Below are 27,790 nucleotides of genomic sequence, written 5' to 3'. Positions count from 1 at the left end.
TTCTGCACAACAGGTAAGTAACTCACAGGATGAAGGCAGAATCAAAACAAACAAGGGAGCCAGCTTCACTAACTGTTGTCAGTTCAACAATCCAGCACGACTGAATACAATCCACTGCAGTAGTAGCAAGAGAAGACAAGCTTGCAAACAGCTAAACTCATTACTAATTCATTAGTATTACCTCATTATTACTCATTACATAACTGAAGGGCAGGAAAACAGGAAATGTCTTGCCCCTGAAACACAGGGGCCACCAGTCTTCTGCATGAGTCATTCTTACACCCATCCAGTGCCCTCTGGTGCCAAAACAAATCAGAATATATCATTACAGCTAACATTAGCGAAAAGCTACCCTATTTATGATTCCATGTAACTTCTCAATTTGTTTGGGATTATGTGCAACTTTTCAGTTGCATTTTTCAAAAAACAATGAAAAGGAAACACAAATTGCTCCAGTGAAGTGTGCTAGTGTTAGCAATCCCTATTTTCCTGAAATTCCATTATGCAAATGATAAAATTTCAAATGCAATTTAAAAATGAATCATGTGAGTTGCTTGTACATTGGCATTTTCCCAGGTGAATGAAAGGATTGTGTCAGGAATTAGGTCCCGACTGTCATTTGTGGCCAGCTGTACCCAGCTTTTTGTAGTCATTGGGAGGAGTGCTGAAGAGTGATCCAACCAGTGACTCTATTGTTCTGCTCAGGGACGTTAACGCCCACATGGTCAACAGACCATGGGAGGGGTGGGTATGCCACCCTTTTCCAGCTGAGAAGCATGGCTTCACCCCCAAAAGGACCTGGTTGCAGCAGATGGTTGCCACTTCCAGGTCCTGTTTCTGCCAGAGGTTTCTCCATGTTAGAAAAGTTGTTTTCTTTCTTTTCCAGCATCCCCCAGTGCTTTCTCATAAAGGATAATCTGATCGTTGAGCTTTTCTTTACCTTTCTTTACCTTACAGTATAAACCACCTGGAAAAAATTGTTCAACTGAATATAGGTAAAACCCATAGGAAGGAAGATTAAAAAAACAAAAACAAAAAAACGACTTTTTCAACATTTATCATGTAGACAGCATTTTATGTTGTTTTAATACAGCAATTTGATGATGCATTATATAGACTATAGAAATATATCGCTTCATTTACAATCATCCAGGTAAGAAAAGCCCAGAAAGTTGATTCTGTTCATCTGGACGCAGCCATTCGCTGACTCAAGACTTGGGGAATGTCTAGGTCAGAATCAACTTTCTGCAGGTACCCCATATTTAGTTACTCTGCAATTAAATATAAGGTACTTTATTTGGAAATTATGGATATCTTACAGGAAAGGAGACAGACGTTATACTGTAAGTACTACATAAGTAATTTTAAGTACACCTGTTAGAAGATTATTCTCTCACACACACAAGTAATCTAATTTCAAGTAACCTCTGGGCCAAGTGTCAAAAACTCAATCATAAAGTGTTATTCCAGTTACACGTTATCTCATTTGATTATATTTCCATTGTTGAGAAAGATTTAGCATTTTAATTTTATCTTTCTTAGTTTAACATGAACAAATGATACTTGCTGTTCCAATAGAATCATATCTTTCATATGAATGATGCTGCGTTGTATATTACTTTTAAAAAAATACTGTTCACCAATTTCTGGACATACAGCGGCTTATCAAACAGTGTTAGTTTTTGAAAACAAGATGGTGATTGCTGTTTAAGTCTGATGGTGTGTGTCCTGATTTTAAATGAAACCGCAGAGAACTCTGCTCTAGTATGCAAATGTTCATACTTTTAACATTTTCAATGATTTTTACCTAATCTAGTAATAAGATTAATTGGGCGAAACTGCACTGGGTCAAAGTCAAAGTGCAGAAGGAGGGCATTACGTGGATAAAAATGCTCCAGAGTTGTATGGTAAGCGCAGATATGAGATCAGGCAGGGGGACATACAGGACTCGGCTTTGGCTATTAGCCTCACTGGCCTTTTTGTCCTTAATTTTTCTGACTGATGGATCACCCATGTAAGTAGAGTTCAAGATCCAAACTCTAAGTTTACAATAGTTTGTGATTGGAAAATGTTTGTCTGTAAAATAACAGCATGAATTTATTGGGGTTTTTTATGTTACTGGTGCTATTAAATATTTTCTGTAATGTTTATATATACAGCACAATATCAAATGTAGGCTCTGCACCCCTCAGACATGTCAGAGTGTTATATCATACACTATATCTTTGATGAGAAAATGAAATTTAAATTTGGTAGTGATGAAATATTGTATTATTTAATTCATTTTAATATGCTGCTTCAGTTCCAGTCTATTTTTAAAGCTCAAATAAAAGCTGTCTTTGACTGGGAACTCTGTCCCTACTGTTTTACTGATTTACTGGTTTTCCAATTGAACCTATACGAGCAAAGATTTTCAATAATTGCATTTCATCTGTTACTTCCATAATGATTAGTCTTTTAGCAGTTTCTGTTGTATAAATTAACACTCTGTTGCAAGTAACTAGACTTTTTATTACGTTTTAGATGTTTTTTATTTTTCCTCTCCCAACCATAATAAACAATAATAACAGTGATGAAATATTATATTGACTTAGTACTTAGTACCTTAGTCAAGATAATCAATGGATCACTTATTATGTGTAAAGTCCAGTTCGAAGCAGAAGAGAGTCAAACATATTGTTTAAACCAGAACTTCCCGTCAGCTTTTGGGAAAAAACAAATAAAAGTAAATCTTTGTATTTGTCAGTGGTAAACAACAGTGTGTTTGCCTGTTCTTAGAAGCAATGTTTAATTTTTTCCTCTCTGTCTCACCACTGCTTCATAGGAAGGTGATGTCTGCCCCCAACTTGTTGGGGGTAGGAACAGCACAAAACATATTTGTGGAGTGTCAAGACTGCACTGATGAAAGCGATTTAATGGTTGAAATTAGTGTAATGAGCTATCCAACCAAATCCAAAAGGATGATATCAACATCTGTGAACCTCACCAGTGCAAATAAATTTCAGGCCTTTGGACAAATTAAGGTAATGTAGAAATATGGAAATCTATGTTACTGTTAACTGGTTTCATTGGTAGGTAAGTCTTGTTTGGATTTGTCAGCCCTCAGTTTTTGCATAATAATAAGCAAAGTGATACAGAACAAGAGTTTAAGTTAAAGTTTAGCATACGTACACCATTAAGTTAGACACCTTACATTTTTTAAATGTTTCTTGTGTTATAAGATTTGTTATAAATTTGTTTTGAATTAATCAAACTGACTTTTTCATATTAGTCTACATTCAATAATCATTGATAAAACAAAAAAAAATTGTATTAAAAAAAACAAAGCCAGTGGTGAAGAAAAAATCAAAGCAAGTTTATATAACCATTAGCAAATCTTCCATTGTCCAGGAGCAGTTGGCTCTATAATTGAAAGTAACATGTATAAAACTACACGTACTTTTTATAGTGTTTTAGCCAGACAGATTAGAAAGGAAAGTTGGTCAGGGAGGTAAACATGGACCCAGTGATCACACAAAGAGGTTTAGAAAGTCCTCTACAAAAATGGGAGAATGTGCCCAATGGAAAACCCTTTCAGTTTTCAGGAAGCAGCTTTCAGAGAAGAAAAGTTTTCCAGATACATTTTTAGGTCACAGCACACAAGAACAAAGATGTAATGACTCAAAAACAGAATTATTTGAGCAAAACATCAAGACCTATGATCGATTAACACCAGGCAATGATTATCATGTGGCCAGTACCATCCAGACAGTGAAGCATGATGGTATTTGCAATGTTATTTGGTGGAGATCTGAAACAGTAAGGGAAGGATAAACACTGCCAAATGCAGATACTTGAAGAAAACCTTATTCAAAGTACATGCCACCTGAGATTGGTCTGATGATAACCATACAGCCAAAGAAATACTGGAATGGATTTAGAACATGTCTCTGACTGTTACTGAGTGGTCCAGCTAAAGCCTCCATTTAAAGCACATACAATTCAATTCAATTCAATTCAATTCAATTCAATTCAATTTTATTTATATAGCGCCAAATCAAACAAAAGTCGCCTCAAGGCGCTTTATATTGTACAGTAGATAGCACAATAATAAATACAGAGAAAAACCCAACAATCATATGACCCCCTATGAGCAAGCACTTTGGCGACAGTGGGAAGGAAAAACTCCCTTTTAACAGGAAGAAACCTCCGGCAGAACCAGGCTCAGGGAGGGGCGGCCATCTGCTGCGACCGGTTGGGGTGAGAGAAAGAAAACAGGATGAAAGACATGCTGTGGAAGAGAGACAGAGATTAATAACAGATATGATTCGATGCAGAGAGGTCTATTAACACATAGTGAGTGAGAAAGGTGACTGGAAAGGAAAAACTCAATGCATCATGGGAATCCCCAGCAGCCTACGTCTATTGCAGCATAACTAAGGGAGGATTCAGGGTCACCTGGTCCAGGCCTAACTATATGCTTTAGCAAAAAGGAAAGTTTTAAGCCTAATCTTGAAAGTAGAGATAGTGTCTGTCTCCCGAATCCAAACTGGAAGCTGGTTCCAGTTTGGATTCGGGAAGGAGCCTGAAAACAGCACTTTACAGACAAATCTTCTTATCCAGGCTTCCAAAGACTTGAAGCATTAAGAGCCGGAATACTTTCAAAAATGACATATCAAATTGTTACAAATTAGCAAAGACAATAAACACAAACACTTTTTTAATATTTTCATTATTAGTTTATAGGTCGTTGGGAAAATTGAAAAATTACATTTGCAAAACTATTAAGTGTACAAAAAGTAGAAGTGTCCAAATAGTTTCTGAAGTGGCACTGCACTACCACTAAAACTTAATTATCTCATGTACCCTGCATTGTACTGTTTCTTCACACTGGTCCAAGATCCCCACTGAAGGCTTCAGTAGGGATCCACAAAGGAAGCAGTATGTTTACCTGCAAGCTCAGTTCCCTGATGTGAAACTGGAGAAAATTGTCCTAGTGTCCTTCCACTCTGGATACATCTTCATCCAGACGGACAAGACTCTCTACACACCCAACAGCAAAGGTAAGTTCAATACACAATGATAAAATGCTTCTGTATTTTTAGACATTCTGAATTTAAAGAGGAATTTCATAATAGAAAGAAAGTCGTTTAGTCTGAGCTCTCTATGTTGGATTTTCTTGTTATTGTTTTGTTCAAACAGTAATTTATGATGAAAGAAAGAGGTCATTGTTCAGCTTCTCCTTTATACCTTGAAAAAGGAAAATCCTAAATCCTGCTCTGCATGCTTGACCCTAGATACAGAAACAAGAAAAGCATATAAAGAGGTCTCAGTGGAGCTCATTAGATAAATGAAGGTCTGTTGAAAGTAGCAGAAGTCTTTCTTCAATACAAAACATGTGGGATTTTCTAAGTATTATCTTAGAAATGTATCATATATCTAGTTTTCAAACCAGACCAGTCTGTATTTATACTATTAAAAAATTAAGGAGAGGACTCTCCCTGAGACGTAACAGATGGTTACATGATGGTTTTAATTTAACTGTTCTGAAAAACACTGTAGCATGTTGGGAAATGTGGCATATTACAATGCTACATAACATGGCCCAAGATGCATTGTCACATATGAGGCACACAACAACACAAATCTCTATCCTAATGAGGACATAAACAAAATCTTTCTTTCATTCTTAAGTATTAACACAAAGCCTACAGCAAAGTTTAAAATCAGACCAAAGTGCATCATACAATCATTCTAGTGTAGGAAAAAATGTCATATCGTGTCTCTGAAACTTTGTGTTTCATTTTGAGTTTAAGGAAATTGTGTTTTAAAATATATGTATATGTTATGTTGATATAGCTGTTGTTCCTGCCAATGCTGCGCTGTTGCTTTGACTTATAGTTCTAGTGGTGAAAAAAAGATGTTCCGCTGGAAGTGAAGTTAAATGCAGGGTTACATTTCCTTTGGAAGCACAGCATTACTCTGTTTAAATGCAGAATGAAAGAGCCCACCTTTATGTTTTACTTAGAGTTACAGCTAAACCTGAAAATCTGGCGCCTCCCTGTGGCTCCCACCGCAAACTACAATGTGTACAATCAACCCCCTCTGTAGTGTTGGGGATTTCTAAAAACATTTTTTTTTTGCTTTATTGTAATATCAAATTACTTGCTCTACTTGTTACTAGTGCTGTGTAATACTGCAGATTTTGTTAGTGGTCTGATAAAATAAATACAGGGTCTGTATTGCCAATACTGATAACCAATACTTTTAATATATATAAGGCAATTTATGTAAGGAAGAGCAGTGTGTCATTTTGTATGAGATGAATCATCGTCAGTTTACAAATTCTTAACACATTTTAATGACCACTAAATCACTGTGATTTTTAACACACACACACACACACACACACACACACACACACACACACACACACACACACACACACACACACACACACACACACACACAAACCACACTTTTCAACTTGTCATGTTTTTTCGTTTGTTTTTTTGGAGACCTCTATTGTAACTGCGCCTGTCTCTAAAGGACTTTTTAGGTCAACTTCAGGTGCGGAAATGTGCTATAGGCTATAAATAAAAGAAATTGAAGAGTCAGCACACAAAGGTTCAGACATTTTTTCATAGTGCATATTTGAGGCATATTTTTTCATTTTCAAAAAATATTTAATCTAACACAATTCAGTGAGCTACATATAGAACTTAGAAGACAGAAACAAAGTACTAATCTTATCATGCTAGTATCAATCCAATGCCAATACCAGTGATATTCAGTTCATATTCGAAATGATCTGCCCACCTTTACTTGTTACTTTACTTTACAATACTCCATAACATGGTCCATAACATGTCACATAGGCACACACCGACACAAAGCTCTATTCTAATGAGGACATAAACATACATTTCTTTGTTACTTTGTAACACATTAAATACACTACTGTTACAAGCAGCTGAAAAAGCCAAACAGTCAGAGAGCTAAATGAATAACCTTTCTCTCAGTTCATTACAGGTTGTTTGCACTGACCCCTAACATGGAACCAGTGGAGCGGGACAATTCCACCATAAGTGATACTTCTGTTGCCATTCAGTTTGTGGTATTGCTTTCTTTTTAATCTTTTATTTAATAATGAATGTGATATTGTTGAACTTTTTTTTTTTTTAGATGAAGGCAAGTTGTCATTGTTTTATAGAGGGTAAACCACTACCATCAGTCTGCACCAAGCAGTAAACTAACTGGCAGGCAGACTAGAATTTGACTATATAGATTCATTTGGAATGGGTATTAAAATGTGTTATTTGATTGAATTTTGAGGTCATTTGGTTGCAGAATTCATAGTCATATTACATGTTCTGTTGCTTTTCATATCTAGGTAGTATGAAGGCAGTATGACTGAGATGTATAAAGGCTTGGGCTTATGGAGTCTTAATAGACTCTTAATATAACTTAATATGCCATGAAAACATTAAGTGTATAGAGTAAATAATACAACAACAGTATGACAGAAGAGATAGTAAGTATCGATGAAGGAGCTAGATTTTTTTTTGTAAATCGAAGTATAAAACTAGTTTTTTTGGTTTTTATTTTGTTTTCTTTTTTAGAACCCTGAAGGCATCATTTTCCCACTCGATACAGTTTCTGTGAAATCAGGAGTCCACTCTGGACATTTTCAACTTAATGAAATTGTCAGGTATATATTTTTTAATTCCATGCTTTTGTTGTTTTGTTTTTGTTGTTTTGGAGGGGTGGGGGGTTGGGTTTCTTGTATGTTACTTTTACATGTATGGAATAACTGAGACATAGTGATAAGTAACATGAGTTTTAACATGCATATATTAAGTACTTATTAGAATGCTAATATTTGCAAGTTACGGATGTTAAGCACTTGTACCATCGTCTCTGTGTTTATTATAACAGAATTTATTATTGAGAACGTGTGGGGTTTTGCAGGCAGCTGATCCATTTACATTTCCTAGATACTTGATGTGAGAAAGGGGTATTCTGCATCAAAGAAGTGGTCAGAGCAGTTAGAAAGTAGTTTCACATTGTATGTGAATGATTTTATAAAGAATTAACTAAACATTACAGGTTAATTTTATTGACAGTATGCCATGCATTTAACCCCCTTAAGACATTTTTGTCTTACGTTTTCTTTACAAAAAGGTGTTAGTAACTGCCAGTAAGATGTGCCCTATTTTGCTGAAAAAGGCGTGCATAGGATTTTATCAAAGCTTGTTGTGATGTCACTAAAGCAGACATTAAAGTAGACATTAAAAGATAAACAAAGGAAACTTTCAGCAAATACAGTAAATGTGGAATCTGCTTAACACACAAAACCTGGCAAACACACTTACAGTTATTCATAAACAGTGTTGGGACTAACGCGTTATTAAGTAACGCGTTACAGTAACTACGTTATTATTGTGGTAACGAGCACGGTAACTAGTTATTATGCCAAAACCAGGAACGCGTTACTCGTTACTGGGATTTAGATAGGCTCGTTACTCGTTACTTCGTGTGGTGGCTATCGCGGAGCTTCCACAGATTCAATAACATTAGCAAGTGGTGGAAGCCAGCAGGTGGATGAAGGAAAAGGGAGGCAAGAGGAGAGACCCGAAGCAGCCGCCGGTTCGCGTGTCAGGTGAACTGAACTTCAGGTAAGAAGTTATGACCTGTAGTCTATCGGAGTCAGATATAAACCAAGTTTATGTGCAGTTTATTTTCGTTGTGCTGACATTTTCGTACTGCGTGCTAGCTAGCATGACGGAGTTTCTATACAGCTGGGTGGGTGCTATGTTACTGATGTTGAACTTTATTTTGTTCATACGGTTAATTATTAGAGTTGCCAACCGTCCCCTAAAAAACAGAATCGTCTCGTATTCAGAGAAAATATTAGCGTTTGGTATTGAGGTGAAAAGGAACACAGATTGTCCCGGACTTCAGCTACAATGAAAAAGACACAAAGCTGGAGCTGCACAGCTGCCTCTTCTTCTCTCATTCTCTCCCGTTTCTACTTCAATCACGAAACTGATCAATGATCAGCTGATCGGCTTTTCTCTCTTGTTTATTTATCGCCCACTTTGCGCCAGAAAGAAGAAACCAGCGGATGTTGTGCTAAACAACAGCAGCACGTTTAAGCTTGATCAGCTGTTGTTAGAATTTATTTAATATTAATTTCTAGTATCAGCTGATGTTTGCTGGAGCCACAGCTGTAAAGCTGCTGGTCATGATGGTTTGTATATCTGGTGAGAGGGAAACATGAAGATGAAACCAGGAGATGTCCTTACTGAATCATCAGAGCTGAACAGGTGATGGAGAAACAGGTTTACCTTTTAGGTGACATGAATGAGTTGAAGGGAAGTTATGAACTGTTTCTGAGAGACAAATAACACCAGCATCCTTTTCTACGTAGCTGACAGCTGGTAACTGTGCAGGGGCGGGTCTAGCAAAGTGTTGCCAGGGAGCCAGGTAGGGCATTAACAGGGAAAGGGGGGGAGAAGGAAATACTTTTCTTTATTATTCTCATTTAAAATGTCTCGCTTTTAAAAAAAATAATTATCTGAGTCTTACAACAAACGATTGATAGATTGATACATATATACCATCAGAACAGTGTACATCACTGTCACAACAGTGTTTATTTTCATTCAAAGGCTTTATGATTTTTCCTATAATGGTGGGCCGGTCTCTAGTCAAAATGCCCGGGCCGATTTTTTGTCCCAGTCCAGCTCTGTATGCAGCTCATCTGCAGTCTGGTGTTACCTACATCTTCCTATTCAGAAGGCAGAATTTCCAAGTTCTGAGTACAATCAAAAGCACCACGACTGCAGTTTTTGTGTTGGATGTAAAAAGCAGGCTAGAATCATGGCGGCGGTCAACGACGGTCCAGGCGTGGGATTTCTCTCGTGGAAATGTGCACATTATTTTTTCCTTTCTGTTGGTAGGTGGCACAGTGCACTGTGGCAAGTAAGCAAGATAGAAGACTGGCAATCTTGCTGGGTATCCAGTTACGGAAGCAACACATTAACAAGAGAATTCTGAGTAAAACCAAAGTTACTTTCCCTAGTAACTAGTTACTTTGAAAGTAACGAGTAACTTGAAGTAACTGAGTTACTTTTTTAGAGAAGTAACTAGTAATGTAACTAAGTTACTAATTTAAAGTAACTTACCCAACACTGTTCATAAACATCAGCATTTCAACATATGCATATTAGCATTTATGTTACTCATCTAAAAGCATCACCATCTCTCAGTTAAAAACAAAAATATGCCAAACTACACATACATCATTCTGGATATTTAAGCACTATGAGTGTATTCAATTGGGGATTCGGCTATGCACATTTTAATTGGATGGGGCTTTAGGGAATTGAGAAAACCAAACAGCAACAGAATTAGCCACTGAAACATGCCATCATCCTGGAAGACATCCTTCACATGTCAGTCTGACTCTGTGTACATGTGTTTGTCTTTTGAAAGCACTGGTCTGTGGAAAGTGATGGCGAGTTTCCAGAGTAAACCACAGTTGAGCTATTCTGCAGAATTTGAGGTCAAGGACTATGGTGAGCTATCTCAGGGGCATTTTCATCATAGACTGCATTTAAAAGATGGATTAAGGTATTATGCCACCACCCTCTGATTTGCAAAGCCCTGTTTCTGAAGTCTCTATCTAAGCATTTTTGGCTGTCACCATATTAGTAGCACACTCTTGCTTCTTCACTAATATGGAGCATAATTTGCAATGTAAAGATCACATTGTCATAAAATAGCTGTGTGCCAAGCAGGATTTGGGACCCAAGAAGGCAGGAACCAAATTCAAAATGACCTTTAATGCTTTACTTTAAACAGAATGCAAAAGTCCAACACAGTAGTAGGGTTGGAGCAAAGAAACTAAAAATGTGGAAACAGAGCTGGAAGACATGAGGAAGGACACAACAAAGGACAATGGGAGATGATGATGGGAGAGGAAACCAGTGGGAACACAAGTGAGGTTAACTAAAATTAAAGAACATTAAGTTGACACAACTAAACAGTGGTACAAAAAATACAGAAATACAGAGACTAGACTGAAGGACCAAAACACATAAATGAAACTAGGACAGAATGGATCAGAAAAGGGAATTAACTCACCTAACAACAACTAGGAACTAGAAATTGAAAAAAAAAATTAGAAGCACAAGAAAATAATACAATACCCACCGAAACATAAACAAACAAACAATACAGAATTTTTTTTCTTACTTGCTACAAAGAATGCAGGTTTAAGGCTTCTCCCCATTTTCTGGACTCACTTTTCAGGCCGAGAAGTTAAATCCACTTTATATATAACCTGTACAAATATTCTTTTACTATCTTTTTACTTTATCTTCACCATACAGTAAAATGTCATTTCAGTGCTGCCCAATTTCGAGGTGAAGCTGACGCATGAAAATCCTTTCTTCTATGTGGACAGTGATGAGCTCACCATCAACATCAAAGCTACGTATGTAAAATGTTTTTTAGATTTTAGATTGTTGTTTTTTTTATGTTTTTTGATGCTTTTATTTTAATCATACCCATTGGTTGGCCTCTTTAGCTTATTAATTACTTTCTTGTGGCTTTAGCTATCTGTTTGGTGAAGAGGTGGATGGGTCAGCTTTTGGGGTATTTGGAGTTTTGCATCAGGACCAAAAGACAAATTTTCAGGCCTCGCTTCAGAAAGTGTCGGTACATGCTCACACATTTGTTCATCACTGTTGTGTGCCATCACTTCATCTTTATTATTGTGTCTTTCTGTCACTCACATTTTTCTTTCACACACATGCAAACACAACAACAAATGTTTTCTGTTTTGGCCTGAGCTGCAACATTTGCATCCAGATGAAATAAAGCACTAACATTATGTGTGTTATGTGTTGTAGATTGAGAATGGTGTAGGAACAGTCACGCTGAAGAAAGAGCACATCAAACAGACCTTTGAAAACATCTCCAGCCTCGTGGGGAGCTCCATATTTGCAGCTGTCAATGTGCTGACAGACAGCGGTAAGAAATGGAGAAAGAGAGCATGTGAGTGTAATTAAAAATATCAAAGGTGATTGTTAATTATAGTAGAACACCTATAGCTAACACAAGCATTAACGGGTGTGTAAATAGCTGTGTTACTGAAATACTCTCAGTAAGATGAAATACACCCACCAGCCAATTTGTTGGGTACAACTGTTGGACTGCTTGTTAATGCCAGTCCCTAATCAGCCAACAACATGCCAGTTACTCAATATTGGTCTGTAGACATGATCAAGATGACCTTCTGAAATTCAAACCAAGCATCAAAATGAGAGAGATGGATGTTTTGAGTGACAGACTGGTCTGAGGATTGCATAAACTGCTGATCGTCTGATATTTTCACACATAACCAAGAAATAGCAAATATCCCGTGAGCAGTAATTCTCTGTGCAAAAAGCTACACAGGAAACTATATAACTGTGTAACTGTGTTTGGAGTTCTGGTGTTCTCTGGCAATTATCTCAGAATAATGCACGTGAGCCATCTCAAGGTCTTTTTGAAGGGCTCTGGCAGTGTTTCTCTCTGCACAGAGGAGCAGATATCAGCCTGACTGTTCAGTTAATGCCGTTCCTAGTCCTGTCCAGCTCTCGTTGTGTCTTCTTTTCCACCTCATTTCTTGGTATATCCTCTGTAATATTAAGACTATGTTGGGAGACACAGCAAACCTTCTTGTGGAGAGATGAATGAATGTGACATCCTGGAGAATATAAACTACCTGTGCAACCTGAATACATTTCAGTAACAGTCTAATGCTATCAGTAGTGACAAGCACACTAGCAAAAAGCATCCATCTGTGTCTGTGTCTATAGTCTGGTATTCTCTTTTGGGCAGTGTCTTCTTGTTGCCCTTCCAGTGCTTCTGTTGTTGCTTTCATTTGGATCAAAAAAGATAAGATTGATATACAATGATTTATGCTTCCTAACTTGATAGACTTATATGCCTGAAGTTTAACTGGCTTTGTCTTATGTTCCCTTAACATTTTTGACCTGTATATCTTAAAACAAATCCTACATGTAAATTTAAAAAAAGTTACAAACTATTAATTATATTAATTAATTACATTGTTAGATTATTAAAGTGCCCTGTTCAGCCAAATTAACTCTTGATGTTATTATCTTTATATATTTAAACACGGTTTTGGTAAATATTTAATAATGCCTGTACAATCAGTTCTCAGTTCTCCACTCTCACTCTCTCTCACACACACACACACACACACACACACACACACACATAGAAAAAACACAGAACAGGTAGAGAGACAACCATGTGGAAAACACAACAGAGGACAGATGGAGACTTGTCCTGTGTATGAAATTTCACTTCCATTTTATTGGGATTAATTGGGATCATATCATTCCTGGCGCAATATTAAATGTAATCCTTATATTGTATTTATATGTACAATAAACAAAATTAATATACTGATGTTGTGCTATTAATATACTGAGAGCCAACAACTTAAAATGCATCTAAGTTGCTTTTGAAATACTGCACCAAAAGCGTGTACATTTAACTTTCTATATTATCATTTCCCTGAAGTCTTTGCTTGTCTGTTGTTATTGTGTTTTAAAGTGCTAATAGTCATTTTTAATTCATATATTTAATGTAATTGTTTGTACAGGAAGTGAAATGGCAGAGGCAGAGCTGACAGGTATTCAGATTGTTACATCACCTTACACCATCCACTTCAAGAAAACGTCCAGATATTTCAAACCAGGAATGTCCTTCGATGTTGCGGTAATGTGAATTACCTTTATTTGCATGTTTGTAAAAATAAAACTATGGTCAGGTGATCTGAGATACATAAATGGTCACTTTAGAAATGACCACTGGATGGCATTGTCACAGTCTGGCAGAGGCAGACTGTATGGATTGATGAAAAGGACCCATAACGCAGACTCCAAGGAACAGGGAAGAAAACTTGAATATTAACAAAAAGCGAGCCATTTCATGAGGCAGGTAAAAAAAAAAAAAAAAGGTACAAACAAAGGGCAAGGCAAACTGAAGCAAAACTAACATTACGCTAAACTGGGTGAACTAAAAATAAACATGAAAAAACCCTCAACATGAATCTTGGCCTGGATGCAACAATACCTGAAACATGGAAACGTGACGTGAACAACAGACGACCTGACAAAGAATGAACAGAAACACAGAGACTAAATACACACAAGGGTGATTAGGGGAAGTGGAAACACATGGGGAAACAGCTGACACTTACGAAACAAAGGAAGCAAAGCTGACTACACTGACGTAGGACATGGACCTTCAAAATAAAAGAGGAAACATGAGACGCAGACATTACAATACAAACTTGACAACATAAGACATCCAGCATGAAACACATAAAGGGCAAAGGGAGACTAAAACACAGGGGTAGAAGACACAAGGGGAATCTAATAAACAAATGAACTTAGATAACCTAATGAACTTAAACATAAACCATAAACATCAAAAATAAACTAAAACTCAAAACGCTGGGTCAAAAGACCCAGGATCGTGACAGAGCCCCCCCCCCCCTTCAAGGGAGGATTCCAGACACCCTAAACCATGAAAAAAGAAAGAACAACAAGAAAATAAACATGAAACAAAATCGTAAAATCGCCACTACCAGGATCGTGACAGGCATTGTGAAAAATGTGAATTTGCTTTGACAGCGTTGACGGAGAAGTATAAAGATGGTCAAAAGGAGTAGATAAAATGATAAAAATCATTGTTGTTTTGTTTTGTTTTGCAGATTGAGGTTTTGAATCCTGATGGCTCTCCTGCACAAGGTGTTGCAGTGATGATTGACCCAGGTGATGTCCAAGGCTTTACCGCAGCTAATGGCATGGCGAGGCTTACTATCAATACAGTCAATAATCCTCAACCAATGAAAATCATAGTAAGTCATAAATCCTAATAGAAGTATTTGGTTTTACTGGATTGTCAGTTGTTAGATAAGCTTATCTGATATACAGGAATCTTCAAATCCCCAGTGGGAGAAACCAAAATATATTTTTAAAGATACTGTTAGGCTAATTGTCTCATAATCATCATTCTGTATATATTTAGTTGTTACTGAATACTGGCTTTGATATAATTAAATTCAACTTTGCACATAAAGCAATGTTGTACTGTACATGGGTCACCTCTATATGCAGGCTGAATGAAAGTGAGAGCGAAGTCAAATACTTTAGTTTATATTAGCTTACATGTGCTTTATTGTAGGCAAAGACCAACGATGTTAAAATTTCACCTGAAAGGCAAGCGTCAGCCACCATGACTGCTCTCCCATATGCCTCTCAGAGCAACAGTTACATTCACATAGGTATGTACTGAAATAACATTAGAGAGGTAGTGACATCCAAAAAAAACAAATTTCTTAAGTCAGATTTTTTTTAATGTTTTTATAGGGGTGGATACAGCTGAAGTAAAAAACGGGCAAAACATGAAGATCAACATTCACCTCAGCAGGCAGCAAAATGTTCAAAATGACATAACGTACTTGGTAAGATACGTATTTACTTACACAACAAACGTACGTACTAGAGTGTACATACATAAGAGACAAGTGTTGATGTTCAGTTCCTTTTCTCTAGATACTTAGCAGAGGTCAGCTCATGAAATATGGCCGTTACAGAACAAGTGGTCAAGTAATGATATCCTTAATCATCACTGTTACCAAAGACTTGCTGCCATCTTTCCGCATCATCGCTTATTATCATCCAAATGATAACGAAGTTGTATCAGACTCTGTCTGGGTGGATGTAGAAGACTCCTGCATGGGTTCGGTGAGATGCATAATAATGATGTAGCAATTTAAGTGGACAATTACACACCTGCGCACCACAGTTAAAGTTATTAGTATTTTTCCAACTTACAGTCTGGCTGGTTTAACGAATACAAATCTACTTTTCCTGCCCTCTCCAGCTGAAGCTTCAATCAGAAGGAAGTTCTGAATTCTATGAGCCTCGCAAAATATTTAAGCTGAAAATCACAGGTGATCCAGAAGCCACAGTTGGACTGGTTGCAGTTGACAAAGGTGTATACGTCCTAAACAGTAAGCACCGTCTAACCCAGAAAAAGGTAATTTATTTTTTATTTATTCCCCTTTCAAAATAACGGAGGAGTTTAAGGCTCACACTTTAATGGCAGTGGACTAAAGATACAAGTTGTTGCATTTTTTGCTCAAGAACATTTTAATATATAAAGGTATGGAGGAAGACTAAACCAAAAACTATAAAAATAACTGCCAGCCCACTCATAGCAGAACCTTAAACTTAAACTATCTGCTTATCTGTGTGTATAACTTCCATACTGTAGATTTGGGACACTGTGGAGAACTATGATACAGGGTGCACACCAGGTGGAGGGAAGGATAGCATGAGTGTATTTTATGATGCTGGGCTGCTGTTTAAGTCAAATACAGCTTCTGGAACTCCTTACAGACAAGGTGACCTCTTTTTTACTCTCACACTTGTATTCCTTATTTCTTCTAAAATCAAAATAGTAAAGCCTAGTCTGTGTTTCATTTCCAGAGCTGAAATGTCTGACCCCCAACAGAAGAAAAAGGGCCGTTGATATGATGAATGTCACAACTGCCTTATGTAAGATCAAGAAACACTTACATTATCTTCTGTCATACAGTTCAGGTTTTACAAATAACTCCTTGTGTTGTTAACGTTTGTAAGCTTGACTTTTCCATGCTATATGATTGTGGAAGTATAAAAGTTAGTTAAGAGTCTCTTTTCTTAACAGAGTATTCATTTATTATATATGAAAAATCCAGTCTGTCTCATCTACAACTAGCTGCTCAATTTTTATACCCCCCCCCCCCCCCCCGCCTGAGACTTTCCAGTTTACTGTTGTTGTACCAAATTTAACTTTTTTGACAGTTTTTTAAAGTAATTTTGAGATAAAGAAAAAAAATGACCATTAACACAATGTGACAATCAAAGTCAAATTTAATTTAATTAAGAAACTTTTTTTAATTTCTAATTATTAGTATTTTATTCCTCTGTGTAAAAAAATTAGGGTAAGAAGGAGTCTCGCCTTTTGTCTTTCTGTTAAATGCTATATTCTCCACAGTGAATCAATATAAAGACAAACTGGAACGTGACTGTTGCTTAGATGGAATCCGGGAAACCCCGACTTCATCTAACTGTGAGAAGCGCAGTGAGTTTATCGCTGATACAGCCTGTTTTGAGGCTTTCCTGCACTGCTGCAAGGAAATGGAAAAAAAGAGAGCTGAAAAGAAGGAGGATGGCCTCAAACTGGCTCGCAGTAAGAAACACGAACAATGGATGGAAGGTGGTTATAAATGGTTATACTGGTCACTATAAAGAAATAAAAATGTGAACATTTTAAAACTTCAGGTGAGGATGATGACAGCAGTTTCATGGACAGCAATGAAATTGTTTCACGCACCAATTTCCCTGAAAGTTGGCTGTGGTCTGATATCAAATTGCCTGCTTGCCCTGAGGAGAGTGCTAACTGGTTAGTGAGCTGAAATATAGAATTGAAATATAGTAATACTTTCCCCTCTCACAGTGTTGATATTTTTATTTCCAGTGAAACAGAATCAGTTTTGAGAAATATTCCTTTGCAAGACTCGATCACAACCTGGCAGCTCACTGGTATTAGTCTGTCAAAAACTCACGGTGAGGCTGAACTGATATAATTTGTCTCTAGATCAAGGAGCCAACCTATAGCTCATCAACTGGTCTTTCTTTTGCTGTGTTTGTGTCTTTCTCCCTTTTTTGGAAGGTATCTGTGTGGGTGATCCACTAGAGATAACTGTCCGTAAATATTTCTTTGTTGATCTGAAGCTACCTGACTCTGCTGTTCGTGGTGAGCAGCTAGAAATTAAGGCAGTCATCCACAACTATAGTCCCAATCTTTACACAGTAAGCCTGGTTCATTCAAGCACCATCATAATGTTCCATCCAGTGAACAATTCCCAACAATTTATTATTATTATTATTATTATTATTATTATTATTATTATTATTATTCAATTAACTGTTCATCAGTGAAACTTAATCAAAGACTGTAGTGATGTATTTATATTCTGTAGACTATGACAAAAAGTGTTTGAAATCCTTGAATGAACTTATTTTCAAGGTGCGCGTTGATCTGACTGAGGCGGAACATGTGTGCAGTGCAGCTTCTAAACGTGGGCGATATCGTCAGGAGATGAAAGTCGGGGCCAAAAGTATACGGTCTGTACCGTTCACCATCATTCCTACAAAAGAGGGACAACACCGCATTGAGATCAAAGCAGCTGTCAAAGAGTCAGAAATTAGTGATGGAATTGTGAAGATGCTACGAGTAGTGGTGAGAAAGAAAGACATATTCTACCAACTCACATAGCTCCCTACCTTTAAGAGACACATGAAGCCTTTGAATGCAGCCAGATATGCAGGGTACAATTAAATAAGTTAAGAAATCGAGCACAGCATTGGTACAGGCAGACACCAAAGTCAAGCTCAGCCCGCATTCCAGTTGAGCTATCACCTATGATCATTCTAAGGGTCAAATATAGGGTGTCCCTTTTAGTCCCTGAAGTCTGCCAAACCTTCTGTTAATCTAAAACATGCTTTGGAACCTACCTCCATCCTCCTTCTCATCCTGTATCTGATGCGACAATCCACATGTTTTACACTCAACTCTTCCTCAGCATACAGTAGTTTTCTGGGGAGGTTTAAGGTTTCATTTTTTGTTTGCTTGTTTGAGTTTATATTACTTTGTTAAACTGCCAAAACTCAGTATCCACCCTTTTTGCCATGGCTTTTCGAGTCAGGTTGGCACACTCGCTGCTCTTCCCATACCATCCTTACTCAGTGTGTGCTTGTAAATGTGGAAAATATAAATTACTGCTGACTTAAAGTTGTTCTTTTGATTAGTGGATCTGCCTGAACTAAACTGAGATACTTCTTATAATCAAATCCACCTAGGATAAATAATTCTCATCTAAATTTGTTGTACAGCAAGTTAAAAAGTTATGCCTGCTTGTTTTTTCAGCCTGAAGGCATATTGATCAAATCTTCTCATACTCTAACTTTGGACCCTAAACAAAGAGGTACAGGTGAGTATCAATGTTAAGTAGCTCCAGTTAATGTTAAGTAGCTCCAGTTAATGTTAAGTAGCTCCAGTTAAAGAAAACGTAGTAACTTATTCATTTGCTTATAGCCTGATAATGAACAGCTATCATCTCCAGTTATTATTTGTAAGTATTAATTAAACTTTTTCAACTTTTTAGATGGCAGACAAGTGGAAATCCTCAATAGCAAGATTCCTGTGATAGATTTTGTTCCAAACTCACCTACCAGCACACAAATCTCGCTAACAGGTAAGATGTGTAACACATCAGAGTCCCTGCAGTGTTACCTCGGTATTACTGCAGAGATAAGAGGCAGTGGTGCCAACAGGACTAAATTTCATTCACATTGCGGTTCCAGTGTCTTGTCAGATTCCTCACAGCAATAGTTTCTGCAGACTTTCAGCATAGTCTTCTCTGCTTGAGAAAAGCACTAGCAATATTCAACAAGCAATGACATATCGTCAGTGATGATCACACTAATGATCAGCCTTCAAATGCTTACATCATATCTGACGAGCCTGCCAAAAAAAAAAAAAACCAAACATTTCATGCATATTAATCAATTAAAATCAATCATATTACCAAAACTATATGTAGTTTGCATATGGGATTATTTCTTTGGTAAGAGCTATGTGTTCCACCTTCTTCTGAGTGGCAAATGATGAGACTGGTTGTGTATTAATTTCAGGGAAACAACAGAGAAACGTACTCAAGAACACAATTAGTGGGGAGTCAATGGGTGGTCTGATCTATCAGCCTTCAGGATGTGGAGAGGAGAACATGATTCACATGACCCTACCAGTTATCGCAATCACATATTTAGACAGAGCCGATCTCTGGGAGATTGTGAACATTGACCAGCGTCATCAGGCCCTCCAGCACATCACAACTGGTCAGTTAAGACAAACTGTTAGCATAGGTATGAGAGATTTCTTTTTTAAGGCCATGTGTAAAAACCAAAGGTCACACTTGGCAGTAACCAGCAATACAAAACCTCCTAATTTAAAAATACTATTCAAATTGGTTTTCAGTAACTTTTAGTACAGAGTTTAAACAATAATGAATAACTTGAGTTTGCTTTCTTTGGTTTGTTTAGGATACCACAACCAACTTGAATACAGTAAAAAAGATGGATCTTTTGCTAGGACTCAGGATGACCCCAGCAGCACCTGGTGAGGCCTACGGTCATGGGTTTTTAATATGTAAATGTTTGCATATTTTCTCACTCGGATTATGACTATGTGTTGATTTTACATATACACCTTCTTTCTTCTACTAGGTTGACAGCATATGTTGTCAAGGTGTTTGCCCTGGCCAACAATCTGATAGCAGTGCAAAGTGAAGTGATCTGTAACGCTGTCAGGTTTCTGATCGTGAACACACAGCAACCTAACGGCATGTTTATGGAAGTTGGAAGTGTGTCCCACAAAGAGATTCTTGTGCGTGCACTGATTTCATTAACTTTAACTCTTCATTTTAACAAAGGCCTGTATAAAACACAAACCTGCAGAATAGTATACCTGAATGTCATTTTGGATGAATCGGCAAACTTTTATTATTAAATATATTAAGAAGTAGTATATCAGTAGTTTTGACATGCTTGTGTGTATTTGCATGTACAGGGTGATGTGCTTGACACAGACTCAGATTCCTCCTTTACAGCATTCTGCGTCATTTCTATGCAAGAGTCACGCACAATATGTGCTCCCACTGTTCGTGTGAGTGCCTTTTTGTTCCTTATCTCTCTTTTTTTAAACTTTTATCCACAGAATGTGGAACCCAGTAGTCAAATATAAAAAATAAAGGATAGTGTGTTTAGTGATCTATCGAAAGACTGGCAGCCTGTACATTTTGCTCCCAGTCTCTCACCAAATATTGCAGATGTTTAAAAATCTGTGCAGCTGCAACTTAAATCTTACCTGTCAATGCGATCTTGCATTTCTTCTACCTTTCTTGCCTTCATTGTTTCTTTCTATCCAGAATCTGCAAGCGAGCATAGATAAAGCAGTGGGCTACCTGGAGAGGCGTCTGCCAAGCTTAGTCAACCCTTATGCTGTTGCCATAACATCATACGCCATGGCCAATGAAAACAAACTAAACCAAGAGATCTTCTTTAAGTTTTCTTCCCCAGGTGCTGTAACACAACAATCCAGAATGTAAAGATAGTAGTGTTAAAGTGGAATAACAAATAGCTTATGCAAAAATATATCAACAACCACATCACAAAAACTTAGGTTAAACTGATTCACTCTCATGTCTAACATTCACTGTACATGTTAGCTTATTAGAGATTTTAGTAAAGCATCAGTGTGGTTGTGTAGTTACCTGCAAGAAAGAAAAGCTCAAAAATGCAGTAAATATATGTGCACTATTTAACATTCCAGGAATTGTTCTGTAGTTCAGTGCATATCCTAGCTTTCTATAAACACAATATACAGTGGCCTAAAAATGTATTTTGACATTATGTTACATAACTGGATAAGAGTGTGAAAGAAAATGATTTTTGTAGTACACATCTGTCAACTGGAAAGCACATTTGTCAATCAGAAAGTTCCACACAAATAAGTTTGTTAGTTTTGAAGTTGTATACAACTCAAAATCAGTACAAATAGATGCGTATTCTGATACCCAATAATGACTTTACTAAAGATCAGAGATGGAACGTTTTTGTTTTATTGCTTTCTGTCGGTTAACTTGTGGAGCTGCTTGACAACATTTGGGTGTGGACCCAACCAGTCTCTGTGACAGTTAACTGATTAACTGATTTTTGTTCTCCATGACATTTTTTTTAATCTATTTTTTAGCGGCCACAGTAAGTGAAGAAGTTTGGTTTGGATCATTTATGTAGTGTAGGAGGTTTTACTAAATGAGTGACTCGAACATTTTGGATCAACATCCTGCTGAATGAATGTGTAACCTTTTTTGGGGGTATATTTCTTTAAGCGTGATTCTAAAACATATGACATGAGAGTTTGTGATTCCATCCTTATATGCAAGTTCACCTGCCACATTGTAAGAAAAACAATGTTAGACACTGATGTTTCCACCTCTGTGTTTTTCCCTCCCTCCCTCCCTCCATCCATCTTCTTCTGCTTATCCAGTGTGCATTTATTCCTAGCAATCTTCTTTGGGTTCCTTCTCTTTCCATAGGACCAACAATTATCTACTGAGTTGTATCTGGTAACTATTACTGAAGCAGCGACAAGCATTGCATTTCTGCATTTCACTCCTCCTTTTTTCTTTAATCCTCCACCCAACCAGCACCTATCAAATAGCAGCTTTCTTTTTGAAAAAATGGAATGCATTTTTCTTGTGTATGAACTTGTGTTTATATTTATATAACCTTACCCACCTATTATCAAGTTAATTATAAAAATCATTCAAATTAAAGATTAGACAGAGCACCACATTACTTGATGCGAAACTGTCTCTGTGTTTTGCTCAGATTCATCCTATTGGCCTTCACCTGCAGGACGAGTTTTCACAGTGGAGGCCACGGCTTACGCTCTATTGGCTCTTGTTAGGGCCAAAGTAAGTATCTTTGTCACAGAGCAGTACATGGAGCTAAAGTTTACATGTAATAGAAGATTGAGCTGCCAGGAGGAGGAAATGAGGAAGACCACAGAGAAGATTAATAGATGTAGTGTAGGAGGATATGCAGAGGTCTGTGGAAATCATGCTTATTATATAACAGCTTTGATAAGATTTTCTATATTTAACTAAAATAAGACAAATACACTGTATTTCAACCCTTTCCTTCCATTAAAGGCCTTTGATGAAGCAAGACCTATTGTCCGATGGTTCAACAAACAGATCAGAGAGAATGGAGGCTATGGGTCAGCTCAGGTAAAGAAGACATCTTAATATCCTCATGTACTGATCCTCTGATGAAGTTAATCTTGCTCTGGCCACAAATTATTGATCACTGATCATTTTTTTCCCCAGGCCACGATGACAGTGTACCAGGCAATAGCAGAGTACTGGACCAGTGAAAAAGAGCCAGAGTACGATCTGAATGTGGACATCTTGTTGCCGGGGAGGTCAAAGCCTGACAAATACAACTTTAACTGGGAAAACCACTTTGCTACAAGAACATCTAAAGTGCGAAAGTGTTTTTTTTTCATATAAGTATATACACAGCATCTCAACAATCATCGCTGTTTCTTCTGCTTTCTATGTGTTGATTTCTGCATCCCTGACAGATCAACGTCATAAACCAAGACGTGAAAGTGTCAGCCACAGGACCAGGAGAAGCAACACTGACGGTAAGTAAAATGCAATGTCTTTGTTTGTTTATTTGTTTCCTTGTGTTTGAATTTGCTGTAAGCTCCTGTTGTCTGTATCACAGATAACGTCGCTGTATTATGAACTGCCGAAAGAAAAAGAAAACAACTGTCAGAAATTTAACCTGTCAGTGCAGCTCCTTCCAGGTAATTTGCTGCCCTCTGTCAGTTTATCCATCTTAAGATAACTGTACACATTTTTTGACTATCTATGTGAGGTAATTTTCTTACTTTGATTTGATTTTTTCCGAGCTTTTTAAAAATAAATACTGTAAATCAGATTTAAAGTCTTCCATTGCTTTGCCTTTGCAGAGTCGCTGGGTGATGATGAAAATATCTACAACCTGAAAATTAAGGTTTTGTAAGTAGACAAAAAATAAATAGATGTATATTTCATTGAACTTTTCAAATTATTTTGATTTCTGTTAAAGGTTTTAACAATATTATATATTATTCCCACCAACAAATGAACAACCTTGAGCTCACACTTGGAAAAATTGTAAAATTAAGTCACCAGGCAGAAAAACACCTGTAGCGACCGCGCACGGGGCGATCTGCACTAACTCGCTAACGGAGATTTGCCCCGTTAATGCGGTTATGCCGTTAACGTCATTTTAACAAGATTAGCACTGACAGCACTAAAAATTTTATTTAAAACATTTCTCTCACAGCTGGTGTTTAGAGCTATACAGATTTGTAACTTTTGTGTCTTTTACTGCTGATAAAGAAATTGTTCTTGGCTTTTCCTTCTTTGATTACTTATTCTCCCTGTTCTGTTTACAGTTATAAGAACAAGGAGCGTAATGCAACCACACCAGTCTTGGATATTGGCCTGCTAACTGGCTTCACTGTTAGCACAAAAGATCTGGATTTAGTAAGAAAAATAAACACAAATGGGCTCAAATTGTTCAGAATTCAGTATTTCTAATTAACTAGGCATCTTTAAATTTTGAACCGTGGATGTGTGTGTTTCATTGTAGCAAGCCAAAGGGTATGCCCGCACTATTTCAAAATACAGGCTGAACACTGAGTCAGAGAGAAGCTTGCTCACCATCTACCTGAACAAAGTAAGCTATCAGTGTCCCCCCTCTCTCTACTTTTTCTCTTTTGACCTGTGCTCGCATCATTTTTTAATTCCTTTTCATAACTTCTCTCCTCTAGGTTCCTTACACAGAGCTGGAGATTGCCTTTAGGGTCCATCAGAAACTGAAAGTGGGCATCTTACAACCAGCTTCTGTATATGTCTACGAATTCAGCGACCAGCTACAAAGTGATCGTGAGTTTGGCATCTTTGAATCATTTTTTGAGCGTTGAGATTTCATTTCATGTGGTTGGGTGCAATATTAAATTTTTAAATGTACTACAATGGTGCAAAAACATCTTTATTTGTCAATGCAGAAACAAAATGTGTGAGATTCTATCATCCAGAGAGGAAAGCTGGAGAGCTGCTGCGCCTCTGTAGAAATGATGAATGCATATGTGCTGAAGGTAAGCAAGAGATGACGCTACATACATTTTTTAACCTCTGAAATTCTTTATTAAACATTTTTGGTATACAAAGGTTAGAACAGGTAGATTGTACACAATACTTGGAACTTTTTTTTTTTTTACCATATCAGTACTTTAGACACTCCGTGACAAATACACCTGTGTGATTCAATCGCATCAATGTGGCCAAAATCTTTGAGGAATGTTTCCAGCAACTTGTTGAATATGTTTTGTGACAAGTTGTGGAGGCAACCTGATACTAGCAAGATGTAATGACGCGACTGCTGGGTGTATATTGTAGTTGCTAGTTAGTTTTTGGTAATGTATTTGACCCATGAGATGTATGATTCTATTGTTTAATAGGAGCTCATCTGTCAGTCAAATGCAGATAACATGAACACAGCTCTAACATATTTAAAATGTGACTTAGATCCATGCAGCCATCACCAGTCCACAAAATTCCACATAATCTCATTTAGTTCCTTTATCGCTTTGTGCCTGTTGTATATTTCCAGAGAATTGTAGTATGCAGAAGAAGGGAAAAATCAACAATGATGAACGCAAAGATAAGATTTGTGAGACTACAGTGAGGAGCAAAATAGATTTTGGTAAGTTTGTTTTTAATAAATATGGAATAAATACTCTAAGGAACAGAGTAGGTGAGCTAACAGTCTACAAACTGCCTGTCCTCAGCATACAAAGTGAGCGTGGAACAGTTTAAAGATGGTTTGTCCACAGACATTTACACAGTGCAGGTGCTGGAAGTCATCAAAGAAGGTAGGTTGATTCTATTTAAACCTGTGACAGAACCAAAAATGTTTGCGATTTGTATTGTTTCCCTATCTGATCCCCTATGGTGATACCAAATATCTTCTTTGTCTGGATTTAAGACATTTTCAGCCATCATTCTTTTCAAATATTTGGCTGAGAATTTCTCAGAATTAAAATGACACCTAATCTTTCATAGCTGAGCTTCTTCTTATTATGTGAATTTTAAAAGAATCACAATTAAGTATGATTTAGATTCATTTTCTGGGCTCTAACCAATAATTCTTCCCAAACTGCCTACTTATGTGTTTGTTTGTTTGTTTTCAGGTAGTTTGCAATCTTTCACAATCAGAAGTGATGATTAGAGCTACAAAGAATACAAAGAAAATGTAAAAATTTCCTTTATGTGTTATTTGCATTTGTTCTTCTATGTATTGATTACAGGAAGTTATGATGTGGGTGCTCAGGGTAGACAGCGCACGTTCCTAGGTTATCCACACTGTAGAATGGCTTTAGATCTGGGAGTGGGCAAAACCTTCCTTATGATGGGAACATCTGGAGATATTTTCAAAGATGAAAAGAGTCAATCGTAAGTTGTTGTTTTTTCTTCTTGTGATATTGGGAGTATTTAAAGATTTGTAAGATTTTTTTCTGTTTTTCACTTTCAAATTAGGTATCAGTATGTCCTTGGTGAGAGAACCTGGATTGAGTACTGGCCTACAGTAACAGAATGTACAACTGAGGAACATAATTCTACCTGTTTAGCCATTGACGAGATGGTCAATGAATACATGATCCGAGGATGTCGAAATTAGTGAAACTGAAGAGAATAAAAATAATCTAAAAATGTTTTTTAAAGGTTGAGTAAGACACTTCTTTAAAAAAGGCAAACAAAAACCTGACTTAGCAACACCAAGAATTAGGCTAGCTTTCCAAAGGAGAAAATAAAGAAAAAATCATAAACTGTATATTAAAGATAGACTTCCAGGTCTGAAGTGAGGCCAGTGAGTCTTCCACCACATCCCAAATGTCCCCTGTTGGACTGAGACAGAGAGACAGGAAGATGAAGACAGGCAAGAATAGAACTGGTCGACTGTAAGGAGATAATAGGTTAATTTTTCAAGTAGTATACAATAAAATAATGACTTACTCCACATTTATATTACATTTTGAAAAAATACAGTGTAAATGGTACCTATATTTGGACGAACATGTAGGAATCATTTGTAAAACGTATAACATCATGTAGCATCTTGTGTACGAAGGTGGTTAATAGATAGTTAATAATAACAAAAATAAAATGTCAGCATGTTTACCCATGTAACAACAAATAAAATTATATAACCTGAGTTATATCTGCACTACTTGTCCTTTTTAAAAAAAAAAAAATTTATATCGTGCTTTTTTTTCCTTCCTCAAAACTTAGGTTACATTGGCAATGTATGCACTGTGAACTGTGCGAGAACAGATTGCCATCATATTTGATCTTAGGGCTGCAATTGTGTTTGATACACTGTAAAACCTGACACGTTAAGTTAACTCAAATGATTTGGGGAAACTGATTGCACCAATTGATTCAAGTTTTATAACTTAAACAGTTTTGGGTTATTTAAGTACTTTATTAGAGTCCCGAGAACCCAAAGCAAATATAATAATGTAACTCAAATGCATTATGTTTATTTACTCATTGTATTTAGTATGTTTTAACTTAAACCATTAAATTTGTTGTACTAAGATGCTGTATTTATTCAAACTTATTTAAAGTGTTACATGCTCATATTCAAATTAAGTTAAATTAACTTAAATAGTTGTATTTAAACAACTTAATCCAATTGGGGAAACCGATTGCACCAAATGGTTCAAGTACTATTAACACAAAACCAAGCTATTATTCTTTCCATTCAGTTTTTATTAACTTTAACTGCAGAGAAAATACAGAATGAATACAACCATACTTTCAGTCATAAACTATGACTGCTAAAGCCATTATCAAATAACAAATAATTAGGCATTTTAAAACTTGCGCTTTTAGGGAATTTTGAATGTTTTTTGCATTTTGAAAATCAATTAAATGTACAAAACACAAATTTAGTAATGTAGACCTGATACATAGGTGTACATC

At 36.8% G+C, this 27,790-nt stretch overlaps 1 protein-coding gene across 1 annotated transcript; it reads left to right on the top strand.

The window, feature by feature from the left end:
- The first annotated feature begins 1,919 nt into the window (after positions 1–1,919).
- LOC134629770 (complement C3-like) lies at positions 1,920–26,483 on the top strand. The gene is made up of 43 exons (XM_065471232.1): positions 1,920–2,014; positions 2,825–3,023; positions 4,880–5,042; positions 7,002–7,096; positions 7,602–7,690; positions 10,480–10,562; positions 11,395–11,482; positions 11,604–11,706; positions 11,901–12,021; positions 13,667–13,782; positions 14,783–14,929; positions 15,256–15,355; positions 15,441–15,535; positions 15,627–15,818; positions 15,958–16,113; positions 16,351–16,480; positions 16,566–16,634; positions 17,116–17,310; positions 17,403–17,523; positions 17,599–17,687; positions 17,794–17,933; positions 18,151–18,363; positions 19,051–19,114; positions 19,289–19,378; positions 19,818–20,021; positions 20,226–20,301; positions 20,409–20,568; positions 20,752–20,847; positions 21,110–21,260; positions 22,575–22,660; positions 22,898–22,975; positions 23,075–23,230; positions 23,332–23,394; positions 23,478–23,559; positions 23,725–23,773; positions 24,196–24,286; positions 24,393–24,479; positions 24,574–24,682; positions 24,811–24,900; positions 25,416–25,508; positions 25,594–25,677; positions 26,113–26,257; positions 26,342–26,483. The coding sequence occupies exons 1-43, from the start codon at positions 1,920–1,922 to the stop codon at positions 26,481–26,483; spliced, it is 4,995 nt and encodes a 1,664-aa protein (XP_065327304.1).
- The last annotated feature ends 1,307 nt before the right edge of the window (positions 26,484–27,790 follow it).

This window comes from Pelmatolapia mariae, linkage group LG6, assembly GCF_036321145.2.
Source record: "Pelmatolapia mariae isolate MD_Pm_ZW linkage group LG6, Pm_UMD_F_2, whole genome shotgun sequence".
Lineage (NCBI taxonomy): Eukaryota > Metazoa > Chordata > Actinopteri > Cichliformes > Cichlidae > Pelmatolapia > Pelmatolapia mariae.
This window is presented reverse-complemented; position numbering and strand designations above follow the sequence as displayed.